Genomic DNA, 22,208 nt, shown 5'->3' on the forward strand with positions numbered 1-22,208 from the left:
AGATCTTTACTAAATATACATTTCAATCCCACACAAAATAGTCTATTGTTCATTCAGTTATTATCCATCCATCTTCTTCCCCTTATCCAACAGGGTCGTGGTGGGTCTGGTGCTTACCTACAGCACTTTATGGGTGAAACAACCGGTCGCCAGTCCGTCGCAGGGCAACACCGAGACACACAACCATGCACACACCTAAGGACAATTTAGAGACAGCAACTAACCTAGCAGTCATGGTATTGGACCTCTGGAGGAAGTTAGAGTACTCGGAGAGAACCCATACATGCCTGTGGAGAACATGCAAACTCCATGCAGAAAGACATTGCACCAGGAATCAAACCCAGCACCTTCATCATCATCAAATGCACTAAATGGGTTCTGTTTTTGTTTTGATTTCCTGACTCTTAGCAAACATTTAATCATTAAGCAACAACAGTTACTAAATTAACATTCAATATTTCCATTGTTAGTTGATGTTTTCTAAGGCATAATTCAGCAGGTTTCTAATAATACTCCTACTCCAGTAGGTTTGAAAGAGTAAGAGTTTGTTTTTTAAAAAGGATTTATTATCTACTAAATAACTGGACATTACACTGACTTCATTTAACAAAAATATCAGACAAAGATATAAAGTTTTGGGCAAATTATAAAAAAGATTATTTACATACTATATTTAAATTTATATACATATATTTTTCATCAGTAAAATGAATATGGTCCTTCTGGACCACTTAGACATCCTGGGGATATTATCTTATATAACATGTCGTGTACAACACTATGGCATCAGAACTGCCATCCGAGTGTCAAGGTATGGCCAAACAGAGTTACTTTCTCAACAGAGCATTGTGGGTTTTGCCATAATGTTTCGCTTTATATATAAAACTTTATTAGAAATTGTGTCAGGTTGATTTCAATTGAGACATTTGTGTGGTCATTAAGCCACAGATAATATTAGCAGATTTTGTATGAACTTTAAATATTCCAAGATAAGATGATGTCACTGTCTAATATCAACTTGATCCTTTCAGAGTAAATCATACCCTTACATTTCAGTCTGTTGCTCACATAAAGGCTTCCTTTTAGGCCTTATCACATCAGATAAAAGCTGTTAAGACTTGAGTCTTGGACCTGTGCTTGTATTCATTACGATTCTCTCAGAGAGTTCCTATCTTAACCTTTAAATTCCTGCCAAGGAGTTGAAGCTTAAGAGTGATTCAGCTAGTTTCTGAGAGCAACTCTGAGCAAAGACTTGACAGAATTTCTTATCAGTTACATGTGGTTGACCACGTTGTTAGGTGTGACGTTGTCTTCTTACAGCTGTAGAAAACAATAGATTTTAGCATTCAGTCATGTATTTGGTAATTATTCTCATAATGCTGAAATTTAGCTAAATTCAATTATCAGAGAGCATCCAACTTGTTATATTGTTATATTACTCGCCATATTTGTGATTTTACCAGATTATATATCTTAAGTTAATGTGGACTCACCAGCATTGCACTGAGACTGCCAGCTTCTTTATGGCTGTTTGGAAAACAACCATAAAATGGAGAAAAAAATTGAGAAAACCAGAGGAGCAGCACACAGTCCACACAGCTCTATGAGGAAAATAGAGGAGCGTTGTTAGGTTTATTCTTTTATACATCATGTGCATTGTTATTTTGTTAGTCAGATTAGACAGGGTAGAAGGCCTCCCTTCACATTGTGGATGTCACTGTGTGTACTGAGGTCATCTAAATAGGACAGCCTTCTTGTCTTTTAAAGATACACAGGATATGGGCACATCTTGGAGCCGGACTGATAGAGGAGATGTATCTGTAATCTTGGACATAGAGGCAAGATGCATACAGTTCAGGGCATGGATTGCATGTCAGTTTTTGATACGGACAGCTAAACATCCACATGATCCAACACATAGACTCATGAGCTATAAGAAGGAGAAGATTACAGTACCTTGTCCGGGGCTCAATCTTTGCCGGACGCTCGCGGACGTGATTTTTGAGACCACAGCTGTGCAAGCTCCAAGCATTTTCTCTATCCTGTAACGACCTGATCTGGAATAAACTCTGTTACTTTTTCACTCCTGTTTTTATAGTCCTTTTTACATGGTTTTACCCAATTTCAGTTAAGAGTAGTAAGTAACTTGCTCCCAGGAAAAGAACCGGAAGGAAGTCCCGAGGCGCAACTACCTTCAAGGAGACATAACTTCCACCTTTAACAGCGTTAAATGGTAAACTGGTCCTAGATCACAGTATTAAGGTGTTCAATCAAAGGCCCATTGCAGTGCATATGTACAGTATCTGTTTTTCTGCCATTATGCATAAACCTTGAAAGTGATAAGCAGGAGATGGCAGCATACAAGTGAATTTAAAGATTAACATTCAGGATATGGATTCTGATATTATCATGTGCAATACAGCAAACCTTTTCACTTTTATACATTCTATGTAGGTTAGAGTGTATAATTTGTGTACTTTCTCTTATTTTATTCAGATTTATGTGTAGATATTGTTTTTGCAACAACTGTATTAACTATGGAGAACCAGAAGTGTGGGTTGGGAGAACTGATCTGTTAGCAAACTCACAGTATCCATCTTTTAACCATTTGAAAACTGATTTGACATTGTAGTTAGGGATTTGAAAGTAGTCCTTGTTCCTTACTGTATCCTCTCTTATTATGGCACAACTTAATGATACCACTGCCCTGCATGAATCGTTTTATTCCTCCAAGCATAGTAACTGACAAACTTTCAGTTTGTCCCTTCAGTTCCCTCAATCTCCTCAGGCTTCTATGCCGTACTCTGTTGGAGTTTACCCCAGTGGATGAGAAAGTCACATCACATCGCCTTCTGGTAGGGGGGAGATCTCTGACTGTTGTTTCGACCTACGGGCTGAACAGCAGTACAGAGTACCAGGCCTTCTTAGCACCCCTGGGGGGGTGTTGGATAGCGCCCTCTCCTGGGAATTCCATTATTTCCCTGGGAGTCTTTAACACCCATGTCAGAAACTATAATGATGCCTGGAGGGATGTGATCTGGAGGAACAGACCCTCAACTCAGAACCTGATTGGTGTTTCATTGTTGGACCTATATGTAAGTCACGGATTGTCCATAATGAAGTCCATGTTTGAGTATAAGGATGTCTGTAGTGCACCTTAACACCCTAAGCCAGAGTTCAAAGATTGACTTTTGGAGTCATATCTTCTGACCTTTGGCCACTTGGGTGAAGAGAGGGCCGGAGCTGTCCATGTGTCAAGCATAAACCAGGCTATTGTCACAGTAAAAGCTAAGCTCATAGCTACAGTATATCTAGGAGAGAAAAAGTATTAAACACTAAAAAACAGGCCAAACTATTATCAATAAGTGAAATTGTTGCTCCAGTCAACAATTTCACTTATGGATAACTGAAATTGTTGACTGGAGCAACCCATGTGATGTCTCTTTCCGTGATGGTGTTACAGCTAAACTGAGTAACTTGCCAGATGTACTTACTATGACGTGAAAAAGCATATAGAACATGAAGTTAAAAGCATAACTAATGATGCAAAGTTGGAGAGTAGAGGTATAATGAGGCAGGAAGAAAAGAGGTCACTATGTCCTCCAGCAGCCTAAGCCTATGACAGCATATCTAAAAAGTGTGCTGATGATAACCTGACCCACCCTAACTATTAATAAAGGTGATACTGGAAATACTGGTTCATTGAAAGGAAAAGGCTGATCAGTTTTTAACAGTGAGATAGTAAGTAGGATGTACGTTCATGGACGTTTTAAAAGGAAAGTTTTAAGAAAGTTATATTATAAAAGATAAACTTATATTCAGCCATCTGGGGAGTCCAAGAGTCCTGATTGAGGGAAAGCAGAAACGAGAGAGAAAATTAATTTGGTTGTAAGTAAGTAGTAAGTGTTTTTTTTTTTTTTTTTTTTGTTTGTTTGTTTAGTTTTTACTGTATCAATGTTTACTTGAAGTAAAAAAAAAAACAGAGAAATTACATAGTAAGAAATATTGTTCAGCAGCACAACTAGCGGCCAAACATGCATTTCTATTTTTTTCATTTCTCATCTGACTGTTCTATTTCTATTATTGCTGTGGTCTCTGAAACGACACTCTTGTCGCAGACTTTTAGTTGCAAATATGAACCTGAACATGTGCCAATACACCAACAAAACTAGGAGGAGTTAGATTATCTTCCATTGAATCTTTACTGTAAGATGTTTATGTAATACCGACACATTTTTACATAATGTAATACACTTTTACATTTTGTACATCAAGTCATTTTTTTGTATAACTAAAACATCTAATATTTTACTAAGGAGCTTTTACTTTAAACTAATTTTTTTTTTTTGTATTTTTATGAGAAATGTGTCTAACAGCTGCTGTTGGTTGTTTTTCACACCTTTGTGATCATAAAGACATACGAGTTTGCTGCCAACCTGCAGTCAAGTGACAGGAAACTTAAACAGGGCATCCTCTTATCATGCGGTTTTTACACCACCAAAATAACAAGCTTATGCTGCCTTGCACTGAACTTCCCTCTCTGCACTCACTGTCAGAACGTATTTTTGCCTCTTCGTCCTGCAGACTGACTGACTATCAAAAAAGGTGCACACGTTCTTTTGAGTCACCAAGTATTCTTGTCCAAAGTATGTCTATTATGGAAGTTTTGAGTATGTTATCTTGTGACTTACTTTCCAGCAAATATATCTTGCAAATTATTAGATGCATGAACATTTCCCTCTAGGATTGGCCTTTTGGAGTGGTAACTCGTAGCCACAGTGGTTTGCAGCTGCACAGCCGTTGCAGTTTCCAAACCTGTCATCTTTGAGTGTCTTTCACTTCCACACTTCACATGTGCTCACTATGAATATATTTCAAAATCCTGACCTTAAAACTGTAAGCCTAAGATTGCTGTTTGGTCTGACTCGTAGGAATACATTGAGTAATATATCACCAGCCAAACAAAGTCATAGAGCTTTTATTTGACTAAAATTTTTAATTTTAAGCAAGTTACCCTTTAAACGTTCTCTTATAAGTTGGAGTTACACTCGTAGTTACATCTACAAACTGTAAAGTGTGTAAGTACAGTTTTTTAAGGAAGCTCTATGCATGCAATCCTGACTAATGCGTGTAATCAACCCAGTAGCCCTTTTGAGGTCCTGAGCAGCAGAAGGAGGGTTTGCCTTTTTGGTTTCAATGCACCCATGTGACTTCCTGACGTGCACTTCACTCTTCTGCAGCAGAGTGCACCTCAGCCCTCTTTTCTTTCTCTCCAGCTCCGGCTTGTGACACCATAGGAACAGATATCCTTAAGTCACTAAACACCCTGAAGTCCTCTAATAGGTGTCTTGTCTGGAGAGTTAAGTGGATCACAGAAGAAGAAGAGGAAGAAGATGCTGAGGCGAAGACCATCAAACGCCTCGGAGAAGGAGCAGACTCAGAAGAAGAAGGTGAGGTTCTAATTATGACCTTTACTTTTGGAAAGTTAAAACAGAGCATGGCTGATGTAATCAAAGTCAAACTTTACTACCTTGTTAAAAACAAAACTTTATCATACTTTTTTCATCTTTACACATGGGTTTTAAAGAGAGGATGTTTGCTCAGGGTAGTGCAGAGTTCTGCGGTCAACCTAAAAAAAAAAAAGAAACACAGATCTTTTAAAACCGCTCATTTGTTTATTTAAAATGGACGATTTTCTTTATTTTCTAACTACCCATTGCAGCTTTTTTTTTGTTACAGTAGTTCCTCTATTATGGCCCTGGTGATTCATTGCAGATGCAGATTGAGTCAGAAAAAGCTCTGTGGCTTCTGCTGGCTTCATCTTCAGCTGTCACCAACTCAGCAAGCCTCCCACACTTAACACCAGTGCCCCTATTTTCCATCCTCAGCTCTTCTCCTGCGGTCTGATTGACAACTTGTCACTACACATCTCAACGCCTTTATTCTCGGAAAGCTTTTTCATACACAGTCATGACAGGGAGCCATAGCGGCTGGAGAACCTCATCTCTGTGGCTTGACTTTATAGAGATATTCAGTTTATTTGACTGTGTTGCAGTAAAGCCAGAGATGTTAAAGGTCATTGGGTTTGTCTGAGTTCACCGTTGGGTTTAATTCTACAGTTCTTTAACTCGGCAGACATCGAAAGCAAGTCTGCAATGATTGGCTGGCAAGGGTTGCTAAATCTTTGCCCATTTCCTGTGGTTTCAGCAAAGAGAGACAGAAGGATGAGCTGCGATAAGATTTTTTTTAAGCTTCGACGGAATTTTAGACAAAGAACTTCCGGCACAGCTAGAAGAAGCTCTGCTTGTGGAAAATTATGCAAAGGAGTAAAAATCGCAGCGATTTGGGTTAACATCAGGCTCTTATTGAAACCTTTTTGGCTGATATTTTTAGGACATGTACAAACACAAACAGACAAACATGGATGATGACAAAAGAAGAAGAAAGGTACTGCCTATATTCTAACATCTTAAACAAGACATGGTGGGGATCATATCTCGAAAAGTTTGTCCCTAAAATTTGAAGTCATTTTGTTACTTTTATTACAAACAGTTCCTTACAGACGTGCTTCTTGAGCCCTTTGTTCCTTTACAGTCACAAACATAAATGTATTCTACTAAGATTTTTTTGGGAAACTAGCAAGGAAAACTCAGTGATAGACTGGCTGGAAAAGGCCTGGCTAATAGAATTCAATGCAATTCAAAACTTAAGCCACACGTCCCTTTACTGAAATAAAGTCCACCATTAAATTTAGTAGTTTTGCTTTTTGTTTTTTCACATGCAGAATGCAATGTGTGCACCATACCTATGAATATGCAATTGTTACCATCAGCCATGGTGTATGCTGAATCATTCTGCGGGGTTCCATTTCAGCAGATGCTTTTTACTGATTGTGGTTAATTTTGTGTCTATCAGAGTCAAATTGGAAGCAGTGACCAACTGGTGTAAAAAGGCAACAGTAATGATCATTCTAATAGCTTAAAAAAGACATTCAAAAGCAAATCCACCTTTTATAGTCAACTAATTGCTAAACAGTCAAACTACTAGTAATTTGATATCAAAGACTGTGATGTGCTAGAAAACATTAGTGAATAGAGAAACAGCAGACTGTTCAGGCATTAAAGTGAAAAGCCTCTAAAAGTGCCACAATATCTCTTGAGGAGCCGCTGGCATCAAAAGCTCCTGCGTTAACGACTATTATGCTGCATTCAGACCAGTCAGCTTAATACACAGGTCTGGCAATATTGGGTGCCAAAAAGAGAGGAACGAAAAGAAATCAATTAGAAGATCTTTTTGGCAGGTTCCTAAAGATGTGTATGGGACGCTGCAGGACATGTGGGAGAAGGCGTCCCCAAACAACACCCCATAGGAAAGGGAGGTGGCAGCACTGAGGATAAAACATGGTTGGAGCTATATTTGGGGAAATCCTGGGAAAAAGTATTTTTCCCTGCTGCCACACACCTTGCTTGAATGATTGGCTTATTGAAGCTTCTGCAACACTTGGTGGCTTCTAAAAACTATGCGATCATCACATCAGGTGTGCAGGAGCAGAGACACATCTACAGTAAAACTTGGACAGCGTGTCCTGAGGACCAGGGTTTGTAAAAACTAGTGTACATCAAGGAATATCCATTTGTTAAAATGGCAAAGACAAACTTAAATCAGATTTAAATTTGGTAGGGAGTTGGAACTGATTGTTTTGGGAGGCTTTTCACCAAGTCCTTTAGTGCTTGGGGTTTTTTGCAAAGGAGGATAATGGAACATTTCAGTTTGCAGATGTGCAATGCCAAAACATTTTGTTAAATGTGATCTAGAAAGTTAATAAACTGACTCATGAAGCTTCACTACAAATGTGCACCATCCATTTAGAGGTCATTTGTAAAAAATTATTTGAAACCTCTGGATCAATGCATTACAGTTACACTTTCAGTTTACAGTTTGGTAAAAGGTGAACATGTCAGAAGGGTTTTCACACATTTTCTGAGCTTTCTGGTCTCCCTATATGGCTTTAGTATCTTTAAAGTTTAGGCTTATGAGTTCACAGGTTTCTTCCAAGGCCCTCTGTTACTCAAGCTCCCTCGTCTACAGTACTTCCTGTATTATGTTTACGTAGATATTAGTCACAGGTAAATTTGCCATTTTTTCAGGACACATATGTCTTTTTGTTCCAAAATAATAAAAAAAAAAAAAAAAAAATTTTATCTTGAGAGAATCCATTAGCAGATTAATTCTGCTCATCCTTCATATCAGATAGAGCACATGGTGTGCACACTTTGGTGTCACCAGCAGTGTAATTTTAAAATTCCACCCAAAAACAATCAAGCCCCAACAGTCACTTAACTCCCGAATTTGTCTATCATTGTTGCAGTTTGTGCTTTTTCTTTATTCCCTTTTCAATGTTTTGCAGCTCACCTTGCAGAGGTCCAGCAGCTTCAAGGATTTTATGAAACACAAGCCCACCTCCCCCAATGTGCAAGATAAGGAGTTCACCCTGGACGACCACGTGAGTTAGACGCCCAAAACCAGCACAAAACATAAGAGTGGAAAAGTAGAAGTAAATGTTTTTATCTTTGTATGCAAGTTCCTGAATGATTGTTCCCATAGGTAATGTTCTCATAATGTTCCTCATTTGTTTTTATTTCACAAAGCCCTTGAAATTTACACCACATCCCAGAGAGAGCCCCCCTGCTGACAGTTGTGGCTGTTACTAAACGAAATGTCGTGTTTGAGCTTCCCTTTTTAAAAGAGAGGAGCTCTATATTGAATGTAAAGCTCAGAGAATGGGTTAATCACTTCTCGGAAGCGTTGAGTGAGTTAGAGGACAGAGTGCAGAAGTACAGAAAAAGAGAGGAAGTAAGAAGGAGAAGCAGCACGGTGCAGATGACAGCAGCGAGCAGACAGGATGTCCTCTGGTGACAGCTAGTCAAGCAGAGCCTTTGCGTCAGACAGGCTGAGCAGAAGCAGAAAGCATTAACCCAGGAGTCTGATGGGCCTTAGCATTAACCCAGGAGTCTGATGGGCCTTTCTCTGGAGGTTAAACTGCACTTAAGACTCAGCGTTATCAGATTTTAATCCTATGAATTTATTCAGGCATGAGATCTGTGTGAGAATTTAATATTCACACTTTTCTTTTTGTCACTGCAGGAGCTTATCTTCACCCAGCAGGAAAACATGTAATTTTCTTAACTGAAGAATCAAGCACGTTTAAAACCACTCAGTTTAAAAATGATGAAGATTAGCTCCTGTGCTTCCTGCATGACAGAATTAATCATTGGCACTACAGGTTGTATCTGGTTCAAAGTTACAAGGAGACTAACAGCATTTCATGGAGTAAAGATAGAGCTGGCCTCCTGTTTACAGTGGTCATCAGCGCCCCATGAAGTCATCTGGGGTTTGATATTCAAACTCAAGGCCTATCCTGCATGATTTCCTAGTCCTTTTTCACGTTTCCTGTCTGAAACACAGTAAACAAAGGCTACACGTGCCTCCAAAACCTTTAAAAGGACCTAGATGAGAGGGACAGAAAGGGAGAAACAGGAGGGAACTGAGAATTAACTAAAAATAATGATGCCAAAAACAACATTCAAAATAAGTCTAAAATAAATTGAAGATTAAGAGCTAAATGTCTCTTTAGTAGCCATACAAACAGTGGGGATTTTTTAATAAAGGCCATGTGGTTCAGCACCTGGAGCCACAGCCTTTTAAGGGGTATTAGATAATGGCTAATTTGCTCCAATTTTCACCTAATTTCCTACCAACATGTTGCCAATTCCTCTTTACCTACTTTCACCATGTACCCAGAAACAAGCCATTTGTTTACCTATTTATAAGTTTGCATATTTGTTAAAGATGTTTATACTGAAGTATTTCCATGAATTATGGAGAAGAGTGATAATACAAATCCTAAAAAAGTGTAATATTCCTCTAAATCTCATCTTCTGAAACGTCCCATTTGGCAGTGATGCACCAATTTGTCCCAATATCAATATAACTGTAATGGCCAATAGCTGATATTTACTGATATCCTATATGGCATATTTTGGGATTTTTTGGACACCACGAAAAAGCGGCCTAACTGCTGGTAACGCTTCTTTGCTTCTGTTTTATACAACCCCAATCCTTGGCTACATCACAATCACCGTCACATGACAAAACAAACAAGACATGACCAATACCCTCGCTCCTCCTCCAGTATTAAAGGCCCAGGTTCACTTACCTGACTATCTTAAAAATGACAAATATTGGCTGATACTGATATTAAAACTGATATATCAGAAGAATTAAAAACAACCTCTATAAATACTTAAAAAAATTTTCTGGCCCATAAAGAGGTTTTGTTTTATTTGTTTAAATATAAAGGGAATAGAGGAGAGGGAGCCCGTATTATGTTCACAGTTTAAGCACTGTAAGAAAGTAGATGGCAGCTAATGAATGAAGCTGATGTGGGTGTCTTAATGGACGGTTCCAACAAGGCAAAAAGCTAAAGGGCATTTCAAAAGTTTAAAGGTATTTGGATTGCATTAATCAACATTTTATATAAGCTGACTGGAAGAATCCGATATTGATTTTACTAAAACAAACAGATTCTTTAAAAACCACAGGACATTTTTAAATCTTTATTCTGTTTGTGAAGCACAATAAGCCTGCTCTTCAAATTTGTCATCAGTTGAAATACGCTCTAATACAATTTTTTTTTTTTTTTAAGTACAGTTAATAGCAATAATATGTTAAATTGACAATTATTTTACAATTTATTTAAAAGATTTCTAAGGAATAATAAACTATGAAACCTAATTTGAGAAAATGTATTGATACACAATGATTTAAATACAAAGGTCCAGAAAAACATTACAAATGACAGAACGAAGGGATCAAATCGCTTTACCTTGATAGGAGAGGGAGGTAATTTAGCATGGCAGACCCATTACTGATATCAGGACTTCCTAAGCGGTCGTGAGAACAACAAATAGAGATTTTAAAGCTGAACTGGAAAATAAAATCACTGTTGAATAAAGATCTATTAAACAGTTTGTCACTTTAAAAACCTCTAGTAAAAATCTTTAAATGAAAATAGGGGAAGAAAGAGCATCTTGCCAAGGGCCCTATTTATTAAGGACCCTCTCTGGGATCAAATACAGTACATTCCTGCATTTCCTACCTGTTGCATGCTCCCTCTATGTGTGTGTGATTGCCGCTGCAAACTTTTACATATGTTTTGTGGGTGTTATCAAAGCCATTGACTAACTGCATAGTAAAACACTGAGAACATCAGTTTCTTTGAGGCAAAAGGCTGCAGGTGTTGCTCTGTGACTCTGTGGGTATTGAAACCTCATGACCACAAACATGCCTGGTTTCTAGATCGTGAGAATTAAACCAGTATTTGTTTGAGTTGTGAGCCATTCGACTAACTGTCTATTTCTTTGTCACGTTGGAAAACAACGGGTTTGTTTTCATTATATAAATAATGGGTTTTGTTTATCTCACTCCAGGAGGGGGAATGTGAAGAAGCAGTGAAAAGTGGCAGCAAACTGGGGAAAAAATGGCGCAATGTCATTTCTCGTACAATGACCCGCAAAACATCCAAGATGGTGCAGAAGGCCCTGGCTGAGGAGGGGGTAAACATGGCACACACACAACCTCACAAAAAAATAATACTAAAAGCAACACAAACACAGCAACAGCCCTAAAAAGCAACCCTTCAGACTTTATTTGCTGCACCACCATATTTAAAAACACCAGCAGTTTGCAATTATAGGCTATTTGTCCCCTCTTGTGGACAATCTTTGCACTGCACTTTTAATTAAATCGTCTGTGTATTGTTATGTTTTTCTTAATATCATCTTCCATCTGATAATTAAAGCACAGAAAGGGTTAACACATTAATAACTCAACAATTTAATCTTTGATTGCACAATCAAATTGTCATAAGTTATTTTTTCTATCATTATATCACCAGTGAAGAACATCTGTTTATTAAGGCTTTCTTTACAATGTTATTCATATGTCATTTAAACTTTAAAAAGGGGTTAATATTTTATTTAAGTATTCATACACAGATAAAATAAAAATTCAAGAAAAAAATGAATTGTATCTTACTTTAACTATATTTATTACTTAATTATATCTTAATTAAAAACATACCTATATATATACACATACATACATACATGTATATATATATATATATACACATACATACATATACATATATATATATATATACACATACATACATACACATATATATATATATACACATACATACATACATATATATATATATATATATATATACACATACATACATACATATATATATATATATATATACACATACATACATATACAAACATCTATCTATCTATCTATCTATCTATCTATCTATATATATAGATAAACAGAAAAGTTAAACAGAATTGAGACTACGGCTATATTAAATATATATCTGGTTGAAACATTTATTCCTAAGGGGTGAAAATAGCCCCTGCACAACACTTTTGAACAAATAAATAATTCCCTACAAAATAATGAAAAAATAAACATTTTTTTTATATAAGTCTGACTCTTAAAATAGATTTAGGCCAAAAACCACACATGATTAATTAGGCTACATTATAATCTGACCTTGCTTATACATTATGCTATGTAACATTTAAAAAAATCTAATAAACTGATTGATGAGTACATTTGAACAAAATTCAAATTTTACCAAAAAGGATTTAGCAGGATAAGTTAGTAAACTAAATAAAGATGCTTTTCTTTTTGTTTTTCTTCAAAACAATACTTATTCATATAAGAAAAACAGGGTTAGTTTTATATATTTTGTCCATCAGGTCATTTATAAAACATTGATATTATTCAAGTTAAGGGAAGAGGAACCATTCCTTGTTTTATTTATTTATTTATTTTTATTTATTTTTTTCATTTCATGTATCCAGGCAGAGAGTGGGGATGAGATGTCCCCCGTCTCAGCTGACTTTCTTCCAGATCTGAGTGCAGGACAGAGGACGTCTGTGTGCTCCACAGGGTCAGAGGACACCACTCCCAGCCCAGTGAGCCGCCAGCTCTCTGCCAGTAAGTCTGTGAACTTTAACATCTACATCATCTTCAAGACTCCTGTGGGAACCTGGACTGGAAAGCTTGAAAACAAAATCAGTTCCTTAAAGTTTATCTATGGCTTCAATCAAGCACAACCGAACAACGGTGTCTTTTTGTAAACAGAAATACGGTAATCATTAGAAATCTTTACTGATCTGAAACAGGAAACATTTAAACTGATCAAATGTCAAACAGAGCAATAAAGTGTGTCTTTTCACGCAGGTTACATATAAAATCTGGTCTCAACTGGACTCTGCGTGGGAATCTAACCTTTCTTTTGCATCTGTTCTCATCAGGCAGCGACAGGCAGAGCTTGGACAGTGGTTACAGCCAGCGGGACAGCATGCGGCTGGAGGACAGCTCTTACAACGGGCCATTCTGTGGACGTGCTGTGGTCCACACTGACTTCACTCCCAGCCCCTATGATGTGGAGTCGCTAAAACTCCAAGTGAGTCTCCAAGAAGGTCCTCACTGTTTGATATATGGCCTTCAGCTAGGTCTGCTGTCTTGCCTCATCCTCCTGGGAACTTATTAGCTCTGTAAAACAAGACGGCTAAATCTGATTATTATTCTGTAAAGCAAGAATGAAAACTGCAAGAGCCAATGCTGTCTGCATGCTTTACTATACTCTGGTCGGTTAGAAGAAATAAAAAACATGAGAAACAGGTTTTTAGTTATTGTTTTTTAGCTTTCATGATAATAAAACTTTTTAATACTTTTTACAGAAAGGTGACATTATCTACATCATCGACAAACCGCCTGTGGGAACCTGGACAGGAAAGCTCAACAATAAAGTGGGTTCCTTCAAGTTCATCTATGTCAACCTCCTTCCTGATGAGACCCCCCCAACCAGAAGGAAACGATGCCACAGCAAGGGCAAGCAGTCCAAATCCAAGCCCAAAACCTTGGAGGAAGTCCTGGAGAGCATCGGCCTGACGGTAAAAGGAGGAGGACTGGGTACTGACCTCACTGAATCCTTTCCACACAGACTGCTAAAGACTCCACGTTTCTTTTTCAGGAGCTGAGCTCATTGCTGTCCATGCATGGCTTCCAGAGCCTGGAGGACTTCACTGGACTGAAGGAGTCACACTTGAATGAGCTGAACATCACAAACCCAGACCACCGCTCCAAGATCCTGAATGCAACTGACCTGCTCAGAGACTGTAGGTTTAAAAACAACAAAACACTTTACATTTCAAATTAATCAGGATCTTTAGCTGCTATTTATTAACATGAAATAATTTTTTTTAAATCAAGAGAAATTCAAATAGGGTGAAATCTGAAAGCATTGGTTCCGAATGCGGATTCTTTTTAACTGTTTAGTTTATATTCAAAATTAATAAATAAAATTACAGTAGAAAGGTTGACGTAAAAAATAGTATTAAATAGAGACACTACATTTTTAAGTAAGATGATGTATGCACACAGCTTAGTTCCAGTGATTTCAACCAGTTGAGTCTGATTTGGTTAAAAAAAAGAAAGAAAATCAGTTGTTGATTAAAAATAACATTCAAGCAATGACCATCCTAAGGCATAGGCTAACTAAGCTACTGTTAGGAGCGCTAGGACTAGGCTGGTTTTAGACATATTCATCAGTGGTAATGGTTTCAAATAGATGTTATGTTAATCTATTTCTGGGTCAAATATGTCTGTGTTGAAAAGTTAACTGTTACTGAAATAGGCAAACTGTTTTAATGCTCCACCCTCTTTAAGGCACAAACAGACTTCTATAATAGTGGTTAGGGGAGATTTAAAGTATAATGCATGTATGGTTGCAAGGAGTTCCCCAAATACATTTTCCTTCAGCCTCTTATTTTTTAGACTGGCTTCAGCTTTCAACTACTATACTTCAACTATATAAAGTATAAATGCTGCAACTCTTTTTTTTCTGTGAATTTTTTTCAAATGTATTTTCTTTTCTTGCTAGTTTGCATCAATATTTAGATATTTTAATAGGATGTTGGCAAAATGTATTTTTCCTGTTTTCAAATTTTTCCGTTTTTCAAATCTAGACAAAAGTGAGCAGGAGGAGATTCTGGAAACTAATAGAATAATAGAGAATTGAAGTCAACTTACTTAAAAATAATGGTTTACGAATTGCTTCTACATTCTAAGAAAATGTTAGTTTTATGCAAATTAATTTATGACCTAAAAAGTAAGCAGTCGCGGTTAGTAATCAAATAGCAAACAGTACTGAAATTTGGGGATTCTAAATAAAAAGTAAAAGATAAAGAGCATAAAAGGAAACCTTGTACAGCCTGAACTTCAGGCTGTTCTACAAGACTAAAAGGAAGATTGCTTGAATTTCAATAACTAGACAAGATAACAGAGAACATAAAGCAACTAAACAGAACAGATTTTTTTTAGAAAGTATAAATAGCATGTACTTAAAAAATAGGCTGATAGGTAAATACCTTAGCCTACAAGTAAAAGGTAATAAAAAGGTTGAAGACTTAACCAATAGCAGTTTTCCTCCTTGTACAAGTGACCCTTAATATCAACATTAGCTGGATTTTTGAATCAATTTACTAAACCATCTTAATCCTATCTGTATCATGGACCATTTCACACTAAATTCCTTTAGGTAATATTTATAATAAATATTAGCTCCTGATATGAAACAAACTGGTGAGAATTAAATAAGGTATAACATTATAAGTACTGGATATGAACTTAAAACAATGATACCATCTCTCTGAAGCTGAGACAGATATGCATGGATTTCTTTGAAATTTTCTCTACTCTAAAATGACTGATTTTTCCTCTTGAAGCTGAAGATGAGTCTGAACCAGAGGAGGAAGAGTTAGAGGAGGCCTCAGCTGAAAGCTCCAAGGAGCCGAGGGACTCTGGTTGCTTTGAGAGCTCAGAGAATCTGGAGGGTGGCCGTGAGGAGCCAAAGACAGAGGAGCACGATTCAAACCAGGAAACAGAGAAACAAGAGGAAAAGTCCCAGGAGGACCAGGCAGAGGAACTGGAAGCTGTCCAGGAGCAGCTGCAGGAGCTGACAGTGGATGATGGACAGTGATTGCGATGATGGAAAATATGCTCAAACTTTTTTCTTCTCATTTCTGAGAGGCTGTGGATGCCATTTAAAGTCTCTCTTTATCAAAAGAGAGCAGACAATGCCACTTTAATGCAAACATACTGAACAAACAGGGTTGAAATACTGAATGTGTATAACAATGATTTCGCAGCTTGCATACATAAGCAGTCCAGCAGCAAACACTGTTACTAGCTGCTACAGGTGGCAGCATTACTCTGAATTAACTTGCGTTCAAAAACACCATGTCATTTTACTGGAGACGTGCTGTTCTGTATTATAATGTTATAACTAAAGCGTTCAAGGGTTTTACTCTGGGTTCTACCCTGTCTGTCCTTAACGTTCTCATGCTTTAGTGTCTCTTTGGTCCTTCATGAATGTAAACTATTTTACATTTTTTATGTAATGTGAATATCACTGCTATTGTTTTTTTTTTTTCCTGTGACTGTAAATACATTTAATAAAGTTAAATTAGTAGAGTGGTGATAAAGTTGTGTGAGATCTGTTTCGATATCAACGGGAGATTTTCAGTGTTTTCAGCATCTAAACAGCTACATTTTTGGAGCAGATTGAATTAAACACAGGAGGACTGATATTTAGATGGCCTCTGTTGGTGTTTAGGAAGAAGAGATTCATTCTGTAAGTGGTGGCTTACTTTTAGTTGCTGTGTCCCTCATTCACTACACTGTTGGTCAATTCAATTCAGTTTATCTATATAGAGCCAATTCACAACACATGTCATCTCAAGACACTTTACAGAGAAAATTCAATCGGATCATACAGTTAAACTGTTTTCTATCTAAGGAAAACCAGTTGATTGCATCGACTCATTCAGGACTGTTTTTCGTTTCCCATATTCTGCAGGGTTTTTAGGAGGATATCTCTAATCTGTATCCTTCGACACCCTTCTTTGATGTAGCCTTCTGCTAATTGATAACTTAAATCACAGGCGTACATTTCTGAAGGACTGGTATGGACATGTCCCCACCAATAATTTCAATTAGTAGACTATGACAATGTGTGGGACACATTTCTAAATTAGATTTTGCTCCTTTTGAAGGAGATTATTCACTCCACTCATGTAGCTAATAGGGAAAACATCCATCAATTAATCTACATTTTTCTGGGTGGATTGATGATCAATGAATGAAACTGAAATTGTTTCCATATTAGGAAGGCATGATATATTGCTGTTGGCATCAGAATCGCTTGTTATTCATCCATTTTTTTATATATATACCGATATATGTGTATATATATATATATATATACATACATATCTCAATGTCTAACTACCTATACATATCAATGTATTTTGGTTCTTTTGAAATATATGTTTGAGCTAAATATATGTTTGAGCTCATTTTTGGAAAATTTTCCATTCGTGTGGAGTAACTGTAGGTCCATCAGCCGCCACCCGTAGTGTGTCCCCAGCAACTTTAATCACAAAGTTACACCCTTGATCGAAATGTATTAATCTCACACTGAAGAAATTCACCTCTGACTCTTTAACCCATGCTGCCACTGTGCAGCTCTCGGGGAGCAGTGTGGGGTTAAGGGTCTTGTTCAGGGACCCAGAGTGGCAGTCTGCGGGGCTCAAAGTCAGAACCTCTGGGAGCCAAGCGCAATACCCTAACCACTAGGTCGCCACTACCCTACTCTGAGACCTTAAAAGTATGATGCCCCTAAATTTGGCCAAAGCTACACATCAAGTATTGACTGCTGCAGACCGTAATCTATAGCCATTTTCCCCAAGTTGCCAAAAGCAATTTTAAATAACTGAAATAAATTGCTGTGATCCAAAGGAGCAATTTGTAACAGTAGGTGGCAGTGGTGAGGTAATACTAATACATTTTATCAGTACTGTGCTTTGTACCATCAAAGTATTAAAATGCTTACCTTTGCCATGAACAGGGAAAATGCAGGGTGCATCCTGGACCAGTCAACCATTTAACTGAACGTGCCGGTTTCCAGACTGTTTGGAAGACAATTGGATAACTTTTTCACAGAAAACTGCTGCTAATGAAGAACATGAAGCTCCACAAAGAAAGTACCGAGCAGGAAACACAACCAACGAAAAAAGTCTGCTTAAAAAACATCAACTATAAGGACAAAACCTCAATAAGTTATAGTAAGACAACATTGTTTATTTAATGAACACACAAATCATGTAAAAAGAGGAGAAGCAATTTGAATGAAACACACAGAATCACAGTGTTGATACCAAACAGAGGGAACATAAATAATAATTTCATCAAAGTATCGGTATATATAATGCAGTGTAGCTGACTGATCAGAGCATTCAGGTCTGATTTTTGCTTAAACACAGGACTTTTAAATACAAGAGCTGAGTCTGGGCTTCAAACAGTCAGCAAAAGAAAAAAAAAAAAGGTTAATCGCTCCCTTTAAAACACAAACATCCCTTTTCTTCTAAATCCACTACGTACATTCTTGCTTCTCAATGACAACACCAAGCTGTATTAAAATACCTTGCACAAAGTAAAGGAGTTTAGCTTTTAGTGTAGCACTTTTTCACTGGCAGCTTTGCAATTATTGGAAACAATACAACCACATCATGACAACATTTTGGCATTACACAAAACTGGCAAGCTGCTTTTAAAATGTAAACTTTTGCCAGTGTTAGTGGGTCAACAGACTGTATTAGAGTTGTATTGACCAATATCCATTTTGTCATTTAAGCCATTTTTGTTACCAATAAAAAAATGCAATTTATTTTCCCTTACATTCAGCCTGATATTTCGTTAGATTATTTTGGCAAGAGCATTTCTTAAATTTGTCTCATGTTTCACACGACTAAAACCCCTGTTTTTCCCTCTTAAGTCTTTGTCGGTAGATTTGTCAGCTATAATACTTTAGTCTACACAAGTAAGATACACAAACACAAACTCTGTCTTGCATACAACACAGTCACTACTACAGACTCTTGCTAACACCTTCTAAATACTAACATGTCAGGAGATAGAGCTCATCTTTCCGCTCTGATAACATGGAAGCTGTCTGCTGTGTCAGGTGCTGCAGGCGTAGGCGCGCTGCTGGAGCAACTGTCACAGCTAAGATCAAGAGAGACAAGAGGAAGAGTCAAGTTTAGAAGCAGAGGGTGGCGAGAAACAGAAAAACACTAAGGAAGGTCACCTCTGCTTTAATTTACAGAAGATGCTGAAAAATAAACCCCAAATACACTTCTTTATCCATCCTTCAACATGTTTCATCACACTTCTACCTGCTATGACACTATTTACTTAATTGCATATTATACAATTAAATCATTTCCACTTCTTTGTGACGCAGCAACATCTACTTAGCTGATATCTTTTTGAGCACATCAACGATGGAAGCTTGTATCCGTAAAATGAATCAGTTTCTGGTGGAAAACTTTCCAAGATTATTGAAATAAATAAATGGTTGCAGTTTCATTTTGATAAAGATTTAGATGACAATATTTTCAACTTAAGGCTTTTTCTCTGTAATGGAGTTATTTGATAGATTTTTTTGTTGTAAAATTGAGACCAAATATAAGCAGCTACATGGCTAAGCTTAAACTTAGAAAACTGTTAAAATGTGAAAAATACCAAACACTGGCAAATTGTTGAACATTTACAGAAAAAAAAAATGTTTGTGTTGTTTAAGCAGTTTTCTTGAGCAGGGGTTTATTTTCACAAAAAGCTAAACTAGGCTAAACTAAACGGACAAACTAGTTTATTCAACTTTTAATCAGACTAATTGGTTTTAATCTACTGACAACTTGCAGCAAAATAGAGTTCCTAAAAAAATTATAAAGTAAAACTACCTTAGACCCACAAGGTTCATCTTATTTCCAATTTAAAATAGTCAATTATGAGTCTTAAATTTATTTATAGAGGATATTTCAGTGCTTTTTAAAATGAAATGTATATTTTTTTTTTATAAAGACAAAAGAGTTGATGCTGTTTGATTTAACAGATGGCCAGTTGTCTTAGCTTTAGCTTCGCTTAGCAGGAAAAGAAAAAAATGCTTGAATTAATGTTGAAGAACATTAATGAACTTTACACATTGCATTTCCTGAAAATATGAAATATTCTTACTTTACAAAAAACAAATATTTTTGTACAGTTTCTGGGTAATTTTCTTTAGAAGGAAGTTACTTTCATCTAAAGTATACTACGCTAAACTGATCTGAGCTAGGCTCATTTTAAAGACACTGGTTCTCCCAACTTAATTTAAATGTGCATAACAAGCATAACATTTTTTTTTTTATTATTCTTATAGTATCTCAAATATCTAATCATTACTTCAGTTCATCTTAGTTCTCTGACAATACCGCTGGAAACAATTCTTCTCTAGAAAATATTGTTTTTGAAGCGTATAAATCAAAACATATTTGTCAATTTTATTTTTAAAACAGATTAGATTTTTTTTTATTGTACCTCTTAATTAACTGTTGTTGTTCTCACAGTTAAATTAAGTTATCAATGCCTCTAGCCTGACCAGATCTAGCTTTAGGAATAAATTAGTTTAGCTTAAATTTAACAGAAAACATTAGGTTTATGATAAAATAGTCTTTCAAAAAACAAAAATCCAAGAAAAAAACAAAAACAAACCAAACATTACTAATGTGGAGAAATATAAATTATTTTCATTGTCTTGTAGCAGTTTTCTTAAGCAAAAACGTATTTTACACAAAGTTAAAGACGGCAGAAATGGGCGAAGAAAAAGCTAAGTTCAGAAACTTGCCTTTTCTAAAAAGTTCCTTAGTAGCTTCAATCCATTGAAAAACTTTCAGCAAATTGCTAGTTGTTGCCATTTGTTCTTCCAAACAGTAAAATTTCATTTTAGATCTAAGTTTTTATTTAACACTGTGGGAGGATTTTCCCTGTTATCCAACTTGGGTTGAGCTGCATTGATAAGGCACTGTTAATGCGAGTGTCTACACTCTATGGGCCTTTTCCTTCTCCTTAACTCAGAGGCTCAACGTCACCTTTCTAGAAGCCATAACATCACAACACAGCCTTAGCTGCATGAAATAAAATGGAAATACAGGAGTTGATATTGATCACACAAAAGATGCACAAATGCAAATATGAGAGAACAGTACTAAATGCAGCAATATCAGAAGACAAGGTCTGATCAGTTAGGATTTGCACATCCTCCTCCTGCCTGGACATCACATGTATTCACACGACTGCTTATGCCCATTTTTCACTAAGCTGCTTGTCCAGCCTCATATGATTTGCATAGGGTATTTAACTTATGTACAGCAAAGATGACTACTGATTTACCAGATGTTCAGGAATCAGATCCTTCATCTCTGATGCTTGCAAGGAGTATATTTTAACTGGCCTCTGGCCATAAATTTCATTTTACAATTTCAAATGATGAACAAATAAGACTGACAATTAGCGCATGGTCTCCAGGCAGCATCTCTCCTTTATGTCTTTTCCATGCAGTGTTCAGGAGATGGGAAGCTGCTGATTTTCTGATCTATTCACTCCTCCTCCTCTAGGAGTTAAACGTAAATCACACTTCTCTGGATCAACTGCCAGGAAGAGTAGGGAGGAGCTTGAACTGCAGCCAGAGCTCCACTCCTTTGAGGGACGTTGGGAGGATAATCAAGACACCGTCAAAGATGTTGATTATTAGTGTTTTTTTCAGTTTATGAGTCAACAGAATGCTGAAAGAGCAGCTGTGGCCGAAGCTGCCTGCTTCATCCAGCTAATGGTTTTTGACGATGGATGTTTCTACATCGGTCTCGGGGGAAGCCAGAGGTGGTAGCTTTGGAGCTGGGGAGTGGTCTTCTTTAGGGGAGGGGCTCTTTTCTGCCGAGGCTGCAATGCTTGGTTTAACATCTTCAGGTGTGTGCTCGTTGGGGATAAGTGGAGCCGTGGTTTTCTGTGGGAAAGATGCAAGGAAAGGAGATATTGTGAGCTTTTAAAGAAATTAGCACAAATTAAAAAAAAATGAAGTATGATTAACATTATATAGTCCTGCAGAAATAGTCAAGCCTGTTCTTTATTTTTTTATCTTGATTTTATGTCAAAGGCAAAATATTGCAATAGTGAGGTGAAAAGAAAGG

General features: G+C 36.9%; 2 protein-coding genes across 2 annotated transcripts in view; one reads left to right on the forward strand and one right to left on the reverse strand.

Annotated features, from left to right (window-relative positions):
* Positions 1-5,212: 5,212 nt before the first annotated feature.
* sash3 (SAM and SH3 domain containing 3) lies at positions 5,213-16,628 on the forward strand. Its single transcript, XM_038289488.1, has 8 exons — positions 5,213-5,450; positions 8,408-8,503; positions 11,490-11,615; positions 12,939-13,074; positions 13,395-13,546; positions 13,824-14,036; positions 14,117-14,261; positions 15,870-16,628. Exons 1-8 carry the CDS (start codon positions 5,394-5,396, stop codon positions 16,121-16,123), a joined length of 1,179 nt encoding a protein of 392 aa, XP_038145416.1. The 5' UTR covers positions 5,213-5,393; the 3' UTR covers positions 16,124-16,628.
* A 1,636-nt stretch (positions 16,629-18,264) lies between these two features.
* The window catches only part of zdhhc9 (zinc finger DHHC-type palmitoyltransferase 9), a 44,642-nt gene continuing 40,698 nt past the window's right edge, over positions 18,265-22,208 (reverse strand). The window contains exon 9 of the mRNA XM_038289489.1: positions 18,265-22,024. Coding sequence (XP_038145417.1) covers positions 21,848-22,024 — 177 coding nt within the window. The 3' untranslated portion in view covers positions 18,265-21,847. The remainder of the gene's footprint in view (positions 22,025-22,208) is intronic.

The sequence above is a fragment of the Cyprinodon tularosa genome, unplaced genomic scaffold (genome assembly GCF_016077235.1).
Source record: "Cyprinodon tularosa strain WSP-4 unplaced genomic scaffold, ASM1607723v1 ctg27, whole genome shotgun sequence".
NCBI classification, from domain to species: domain Eukaryota; kingdom Metazoa; phylum Chordata; class Actinopteri; order Cyprinodontiformes; family Cyprinodontidae; genus Cyprinodon; species Cyprinodon tularosa.